This window comes from Taudactylus pleione, unplaced genomic scaffold (genome assembly GCF_031769625.1).
Source record: "Taudactylus pleione unplaced genomic scaffold, aTauple2 ptg000497l, whole genome shotgun sequence".
Lineage (NCBI taxonomy): Eukaryota > Metazoa > Chordata > Amphibia > Anura > Myobatrachidae > Taudactylus > Taudactylus pleione.
Genome location: NW_028284899.1, coordinates 1679787 through 1689167, shown reverse-complemented (window position 1 = coordinate 1689167; position 9381 = coordinate 1679787). Strand labels below are relative to the sequence as shown.

The 9381-nt window shown below is 41.0% G+C and overlaps 1 protein-coding gene across 3 annotated transcripts in view; it reads right to left on the bottom strand.

Annotated features, from left to right (window-relative positions):
• Nucleotides 1–268: 268 nt before the first annotated feature.
• CENPQ (centromere protein Q) overlaps nt 269–9381 on the bottom strand; it is a 43317-nt gene continuing 34204 nt past the window's right edge. For 2 of the 3 annotated variants that reach the window (XM_088449851.1, XM_088449852.1), the window contains exon 9: nt 269–491. In XM_088449851.1, coding sequence (XP_088305977.1) covers nt 363–491 — 129 coding nt within the window. In that variant the 3' untranslated portion in view covers nt 269–362. Of the gene's footprint in view, nt 492–8258; nt 8415–9381 lie in introns of all 3 variants that reach the window. The other variant, XR_015870015.1, reaches the window with a different exon arrangement.

Below are 9381 nucleotides of genomic sequence, written 5' to 3'. Positions count from 1 at the left end.
GTGCAGGATATTGTACCAGCGTATTAGCAGGTAACAATAAGGTCTCTTGTTAGGAGCCAAGCAGAAGACGCCCCGTCTCCCACCATGTCACTCTACTTAGGGGCAAGACTGTGATGCGCATGCACAGCAGCCATTTTCGTACAGGGAATGAAGCCTCTCCATTTTCAATTTTTAATGTGGAGACTATTTAAACAGAATGTAGACAGGAAACATCTGCAAATTGGACAAATGAATCAAGATGCGAAAACAGACAAAAAGGCCCATTACCAACCTTATATAAAACATTTATTTCTATAAATATACTGTAGTACAAGGACAAAACAACAGATTTCAGCAAACATGGATCCTAATATACCGTTCAGTCACAAGGAATCAACTTCAGCATAGGATTTCTCAATTAGCGCCAACATGTCTTTATACACTGGACTCGATTCAACCTGGGAGAGTTCTCCTAAAAGTAACTGGGAGTTATTCAACTTCTGAACATTTTCCTGTAGAGAAAAGAACCACTGATCAAAAGACAGCTAGCATTGAAAAGTTAAGTCACTTCTTCTATTAACATGTTTATTGATTCACTTAACACATATGGTTTAAAATTCACGAGCACTATCAGCACAACATGCATACATTTTTTTAATATCTCACTCCGTGCCACAGTGGACAACATACACACAGAGACCTTCTTTAAGAAAGATACAAATGGCTTTTTGAACTATACGAGTAGTCATCTTAAAAGCTGGAGGGATAATATTCCAAAAAGTCAGTTTTATCGGATCAAAAGAAACTGTTCTGATGTGGACAGTTTTAACAAACAGGTCACTAAACTATATTCAGCATTCCTTGAACAAGGATATCCTACTCATGTCTTACACAAAGCATTACAAGATACAGAAATGAAAGAGAATGGAATTGTTGGAATACGATAGACATAACAAATCTAAAGATGCATCAATAGATACATCAAGAGGGGGATGTTCATTTGTGACTCAATTCAACACATATGCTGCAGCTATCAAGAAAGTCATACAAAAAATACACCGTTTTTACAGGCAGAATCATTATTGGGTCTGATTTTGGGAGATAAAGTAAAGATAGTCTATAGGAAATCGGACAATTTAAAACTCAAACTCACACCAAGTATGTATAAGAAGATATAGGGAGGTGGGTGGTTCAAGGGGTTTTGTATGGTTATGTTATTTACAATATTTTTTATTTTTACTTTTGTCTGCGCTGTACTGCTCAAAATGTGTCCATGATACTTTTGTTAGAGGGCCCACTCTAGGTCTGTTCATATTTTTGATAAATATGCTTATTATCTACGATAATGCTGAATTTATTGCCATGGAATGTACGTGGAGCTGATAAGATAAGATTAAGCGGTCATTAATTTTTAGACTCCTTAAACAATACTGTCCGGATATGGTTTGCTGCCCACCAAGTGGGTTTCTGACAGGCACAGTTCTCTCCTTAAAACGTCCTTGGGTAGGATGGGCATACCATGCCTCGTACACCACATCCTCTATGGGGGTGTCTGTACTTATAAATAAAAATGTGCCCTTTATACTGAATAAAGTCCAAACTGATATATATGCTGGCAGTTTATATCCCTCCTCCATTTAGCTATGATGTACTAAAACTAGCTACTGGGTTTATTGCTGACTCCCCTAACACACATGTTATATGCCTGGGGGACTGTAACAATGTTATGAATGGTTATCTGGATAGGTGGCGGCAGACACCTGATAATCAGAGTTTGACTAATACCAGCTTCGCGTGGTTTATTGACAGCTTGGGTTGGATTGATGCGTGGCGTAAAAAGCATCCTGAAGTATGCCAAGTCTCATGTTTCTCCTCCTCATACAACTCCTTTTCAAGGATTGATATGGCACTGGTCTCACCCGGCCTAGTCTCTATGATAGTTAAAATTGAGTACAAGACCAGAGGGGACTCAAACCACTCTCTATTGGTATTGGGACTAGATTTAGGTGGGTCGAGGGGACAGAAATTTTGGAAGCTGCATCCCTCCTGGTTGACGCAGATGGGGGTAGGGTCTGAGCTCGAGGCACTTTGGATGGGATACTTTGGAGATAATATTGGGTCTGCTAGATCTGACATGATATGGGATTCCTTCAAGGCCTTCATGAGAGGGAACTTGCTGAAAAGAGTTGCCGAAATTAAAAAATATTAGAGACAGGGAGGTTGAGCTGGAATGCGCTTGTAGAAGCTCTGAAATACAATTTCTACAGGGTGGGCTTGATGCTTCTCGTATCAACTGGCTGGCTGCTCAGGAGGCATGGTCTGCCCACTTATTAGACAGAACTAATCGTCAACTCCAATTCCGTGCCAACTCCCATTATGTATATGCTGATAAACTAGGTAGCTATCTAGCAAGATTGGTACAGTCTGATCGACCGGTTAATACCATTTCAGAGGTTGTGGGTGGGGATGGTGGGGTGGCTACATCTGTCTCTGGTATAGCTGTTGTCTTCCTAGCATTCTACAAGGACGTCTATAGGTCTCATTTGACATGTAGTGGGGAAGATCTACATACATATATTACATCAACTGGGCTGCAAAGACTTTCGCCGGAGGCTAAAACCTCTCTTGATGCTCCACTGACTGCAGAGGAGGTGGAGGGGGCCATTAATTATTTTCTTGGGGGTAAAGCACCAGTAGAGGTCTATAAAAAGCACGCCAAGGTGTTTGCCCCTAAATTATTAGAGCTATATAACGACCTGTTTGAATTGAAATCCCTCCCACCATCTATGTCAGAAGCACTAATTATTGTATTGTTAAAGCCAGACAAGGACCTCAGGCTCCCGGACTCGTACTGTCCTATTTCTTTAATACCAACAGATGTAAAAATCCTGGCCAAAATTCTGTCTTTAAGATTAAATAAAGTTAACACCTCTGTGGTCCACTCAGACCAGACCGGCTTTATGCCGGGCAAGTCTACTTCTATCAATGTGAGGTGTGTGTTTACTCATGTTCAGGCCTCTCAAGGGGACAAGTCCTCCTCAGTCATTGTGTCTTTGGATGCAGCTAAGACTTATAATTCGGTGGAATGGCCGTTCCTGTGGGAGGTCATGAAATGTATGGGTTTTGGCCCAGTTTACTTACGGTGGGTTCAGCTGTTATATTATAGGCCTGTTGCTAGGATCTCTGTCAATGGTTTTATTTCCTCGCCCTTCATGTTGGAAAGAGGTACGAGGCAGGGTTGTCCGCTGTCCCCGGCCCTATTTGCGTTGGCAATTGAGCCACTTGCCTGTGTTTTACGGTCACACCCTAACATTGTAGGCCTTCAGTTAAGCACCAGAATAGATACTGTGGCTTTATACACCGATGACTTATTTTTGACTAATTATATAGAGGCTATGCCTGCAGCTCTTCAGGTTATTGACCTATTTGGCGTCTACTCTGGGTTAAAAATTAATTGGAATAAATCCTTTATCCTCCCTCTTAGAGGACAACCCTCTTTACCGTCTCCCATACCTCTCCCTCTGCGTTGGGTATCCCAGTTTAAATATTTGGGCATTTGCATTACAAACTCCCCACATGATTATATAAAGCTAAATCTAGAACCCTTGTTTGTTAACCTAAAAGCCAAAATCAAAACTTGGGGTAAATTGCCCCTCACGGTTACAGGCAGGATCAACCTAATCAAAATGATTATACAACCTGAAATATTATATATACTCCAGCAATCCCCAGTGTTTATCCCTGCCTCAGTATTCCGAAAACTAGACAGTATGTTATCTTCCCTGATATGGGTGAATAGACGGCCCCACATTAGGCTAAAAATATTGACAAGACCTAAATCCACTGGAGGGTTAGCACTCCCTAATTTTCAACTGTACTACTACGCAGCACAACTAACTTACGTGAGAGATTGGCTTCAGGACAGCTCTCCCACTGCCCTACACTCACTGCTGGTATCTCAGGCTTCCCCTGGACACACGACCCTACAGACCTTGTTGTGTGACAGGGTTGATGGCTCCCTTCCCCAAATATTAATACAGTCTGTTAAGATTTGGCGTGCAACCCTCAATATCACGCTATCTTGTAGTCTGGATCCTGACACACCCTTATGGAACTCTAGGGCATTGTCTGAACTGAAATCTCTTCAGGTTAGACAAGTGTGGGGCTCCAAGGGTATTGTCTCCCTTCATCAGTTATATGTAGGTTCTGGACTCAAATCCTTTACTCAATTGCAGGAGGAGTTTTCCTTACCTAGAGCATATTTCTACAGATTTCTGCAACTGAGGCACGCCCTCGATGTCCAGTTTAGGACTAACTCCCCTGACATTCAGTAATTTTCCATTAAAACAGTACTTATTTCATTGAGTCCCCGTAGGTCGCTGTCGTTTATTTACTCATATCTTTCGTCCTTCTACCACGAATCCAGGTTACCCGATCTTAAAGTAAAATGCGAGGCTGATGTGGGCTTAATGGATGATAGTGAATGGGATATGGCACTGAGAATTCCCCGTACCTCCACTGCCTCAGTAAGATTTCAGCAAATCCAGTTATATATCTTACATAGGAGTTTATTTGACCCCAGTTAGGCTGATAAAATTTGGGGGCCTCACCTCCAATCTTTGTCCGAAATGTCGGATGGCTGTCGGTACTTTTTGGCACTTACTCTGGGAATGCCCCATGGTTCAGACATTCTGGAGTAAGGTTATACAGGTTCTTTCCACTACTGGGATTCAGGTCCCTTTTCTCACTCCGAGGGTATGTTGTTTGGGTATCCAGGAGGATACCATTCTCGATAGGTATGATAGGCAGTATGTCATCAATATGTGTACCCTGGCTAAGGTTAGTATTGCTCAACCTGGCTGGCCTCTCAGGGTCCGGACTTCTGTGCATGGCTCGCGTTGGTCCGCACCACTGTTAGGCAAGAGAAATACCTCTACTTATCTCGACGGGCAGAGTATAAATTCGACCGCATCTGGTGTAGATGGAATGGGTCCAGATGGGCTATCTTGGATGTGTAATGTCTAACCGCTGTCTTATGGTTATATGATACAGAGCAGGCATAAGAGGAGCTCCTCTTCTCTCTCTTAATTTTATAGTATATTTTTTTTTATAGTTTTGTTATAAGGGGGTTTTGACCACTATAGGAATAGTCTAATAGTTTTGTGGTATAGTTGTCCTAATGGGTATTATTACCAGAACGCCTATATGTAAGGACTGAGTTATACCGAATAGTTCTGATTTGTACCATATGTGGCATCTCTATATAGTTGGAATGTTGTTTATATATTGTAATAATTAAGGGGTATAGACACAGTGTTTAAACTTGTACCACACTTCTCTGTTTGTTCCCCTATCTGACACAACAATATGTATGCAGTGAACTATGTTATAACTGTTATTGTCTGTAGTGGATGTTCTCTATTTCTTTTCTTGAAAAATCCAATAAAAATTACTCAATTTAAAAAAAAAAAGCATGTATAAGAGGAAGCAGCAATCTGGCATTACTAAGTGGGAACTTAGCGGGCTAGGGATAGAGTCTAGGTTGGACACGCAAAGTGTTAACTGGTTACCAGATAGACCATTAGGGTTTTTCAAGTGTGGGAGGGATAAGTGCATTACTTGCACACATACAGATAAGAGGAGCATTAATTTTAGTTCATTTGCCACAGGGGAAATTTTTCAGATAAATGGCTTTCTCAATTGCAATTCCAATTACCGTATGTGGTGTATCTTTTAGAGTGTGGCTGTGGCCGCCAATATGTTGGGCGTACCATACGCTCACTAAATATCCGGTTTCATGAGCATCGTAGGAATGTCATGAAAAGAAATATGTATCGTAATCTTTCCAAACACATAATGGAATGTGAGAAAGGGTCTGTTTCAAATATAAAAGTGAAAGGTATAGAACAGATCAAAGCAACAGAAAGAGGGGGAGATAGGTTTCATCTCCTTTGTCGGAGAGAAGCTTATTGGATATTTAGACTTCGGACTCTTGAACCCCTAGGTCTGAACGAAACTATAAAACTTAAATAACCTTTAGGATTACCTCTATCCCCTGTTGATTATTAGAATCTACTGTTTGCTTGTTGGTACACTTCCCTTTTCCTTATCAATTGTTTTTTTCATGTCCTTTGTTCTACTATCGATTATTAACGATTATGTATATAATAGTCTCTATTTTATAGGATTAAATACTTCTCGCTGTGTCTGAGTTAAAGGTAGATACTTGGCAACTAATCAGTTTTTTATACCTCAAGTCACTATTATACCGATGGTATTAAAATAATATAGAGTATTGTTTATTAATGATTATGTATATAATATTCTCTATTTTGTAAGTTATGATAAATATTAACTATAGAATAAATGATTTCTTGTTGTGTCTGAGCTAAAGGTAGATATTTGGCCACTAACTAGTTATTGTACTTAAATTACTATTATATCGATTGTATTAAAATGATATAAAATACTGATATTACAATGTCTATGAAATAGAAGGTACATGAGTATCCAGAATACACATTATTAAAATAATGTGAAGGTAGAATGAATGGGATTACAAAATATCGTAAAATGGTATAGTAATAGTATACACCTCAGTGTCACATTTACATTATTTAATATATTTTTGGTAAATTTTATTTATTTTTTAATATGTTTCTTTGTGTGTGATGTGTGTAGTATTGATATATTGGTTCTCATAACGGAGCCAAAGCAGATTATAACGATCCGAAGAAAGGTTAGAAATTTCAACCAATCAGCGGCTCCATATGAGGTACTTAAGAAGGCTCTGATAGCTGTAAGACCATCCCTCTGAAGAAACCCCGTTTTGTATGCGGAGAAACGTGTCAGGTGGTCATTTGTCAGTGGCATGCAGGTGGAATGCGGAAACAGGAAGTCTACACACCAACATCCGGTGGTTAGCAGCACGAGGTAGCGGTGGATTATACCTGCATCACCCGCATCCCCTATCCAGGGCTTGTGGAGGGGCCGTGACACAGGAGTGGAGGTCCCTTTGCGCTGAGACTCGGCGCCACCAGTGGCCAGGTGAGCAGTCGGGAGTCGCATCAGCAATATATACTCCGGTACACAGCTCATGAACAGTGCAGGCCCTGGCTCCTGAGTGCCAAGAGATCACTACATCTGCACACTATTTAAGATAGCCAAGGCACGGACTGTCTGGAGACATCCTCCCTCAATTTAGGTAGAGGAATTCACCAAATGCATGCATGAACTTTGTCTCCATTAACTGCTGGCTTATTAACTCTTTGGCTTACTAACACACTGCTGAACTGTACTCTCTGAAATTAATCTGCTCAATGAACAACTCTATTGCTGCTACAACACATTTCTATATACAGATGAACTGTTTGAATTAATTGTGCTATGTCACTAAAGTCATTATAAACTAAATGACTAAGAACTAATGCTAATTTAATAAGTATATATGGCATAATTGTTGTTAGTACATATTGTAATCTAAAACAACTTTCCACCTGCATTTTATATTTTGTATATTTTATATGATATTGATTGAAGTAAAATATTTTAAATCAGCAGCTAGTCACAGGCACCTTTATTAAATTTCTAGTAGCCTGTCTTTTAACCCTTGCCGGGACTAGACAGTCGGGATTCCGTCCGTCGGCTTCCCGTTCCATTATGTTGCCATTTTTTCTACTGCATTTTAAACACAAAGGAAACTCTCTCTCAACTTTATCTCTCCAGCTACCGCCTCCGTGCTCTGCTACACTTTACTTTGCTGCCATCCACTTATCGCTCTCCATACCCTGCCTGAACAGACACTCTCCCAACCTTTAATTAAGAAAAACAATTGTGGGTATACTGCCAGGTACAGTGCCATTCGCTCCTATGGTGTCTGCATTGGTCTCTCCCTTTAGAATGTAAGCTTTAATGAACAAGCGACTCTAAACCCTCATAACTGGCTTCCCTGTCAACCTTGGATGCATTTGTGTTTTCTTTTTCATGCGTGACCTGTTTTTTTTTTTTTAACAAGTTTTTCTATATTTAAGCATGACAGGTATACAAAAAAACTGGAACAAGCACACTCATTTGTGGGTATAGTAGAATACACATCATTAACAATTGATCAGTATGCAAATAAAATAAGTTAACATGTTTCACAATGGTGTATCCAAAAGAGAATACGAATAAACTGGTGTGAGCACAGGCCCGCGACTATCACTTCCCAGCCATAAGCTAGACAGTGCTAAGTGATATCGGGGGGGGGGGGGTCTTGCTCACAAACTCGTGTTTCGTACCATAGCATATTTCTGAAACATTTCCAAATCTGTTCTTTGAGTGACTGCGACAATGTGTCTGTGTAGCTTTCCCGTGTCTCAAAAAATCTCTCTGTAAAGCTTTCTTTTTGTAGCGAGGCTTCCAGCCATTCCATTCAAATACATTAAAAAGTTTTCCTAAGAATAGAGAAAGAGTGGGAGCTGTGGGTTGTATCCACACTTGAAGGATTAATTTTTTTGCTACAGCTGATATAATTATTAAGAATTTCCGAATCCCTTGTGCCATTCTAGTACCTGCAGGTGTTATACCAAATATTGCCCATTCAGGTGTCAAGGGCAGGCAATTTACCAAATGTCGGTTAACAGTTGGTTTTTTTTTATAAATCAAATGCTATTGTATGCATAGTGGGCACTGACAGACGTGCTTACTAAGACAAAAAACAAAGTGGTTTAAGAACGGTTCTCTAGTAAATTTTAAATAAAAGGAAAAACAAGAGATATGGTAAGAACTTACCTTTGTTATCTCTGTTTCTACGAAGTCCATAGGGTCCACAGGGTTGACCTTGGGGTATAGCTGGATCTGGATCCATGGGCACCACGCAATTAAAGCTTTGCTGCTCCCAGGATGCACTTGGGTCCGTCCTCCTCTATACCCCGCCCCGGCCGCAGGCACCTCAGTTGGTAAGCAGCTAAGGCCGGAGGAGGAGACTAAACAGAGAGAAGGAAGACTGGAACACACAAGAAACCATACTCACAGAAATGGGAGACGGAAAACCGGTGACCAGCCACACAGCCCATTTGAAGCCAGGTGCGTCAGGGCGGGCGCCCTGTGGACCCTATGGACTTCGTAGAAACAGAGATAACAAAGGTAAGTTCTTACCATATCTCTTGTTTTCTACTTCAGGGTCCATAGGGGGTCCACAGGGTTGACCTTGGGGATGTCCCAAAGCAGTTCAACTAAGGGCGGAGACGCTCCTGTGCTGAAAGGAGTACCCGGCGCCCGAAGGATGCATCCTGAGAGGCGAAGGTGTCAAACGCATAGAACCTCAAAAACGTTTGAATTGAAGACCAAGTGGCCGCCTTACACAGCTGAACAGCGGAGGCGCCACGTCTAGCAGCCCAAGAGGGACCCACAGAACGAGTG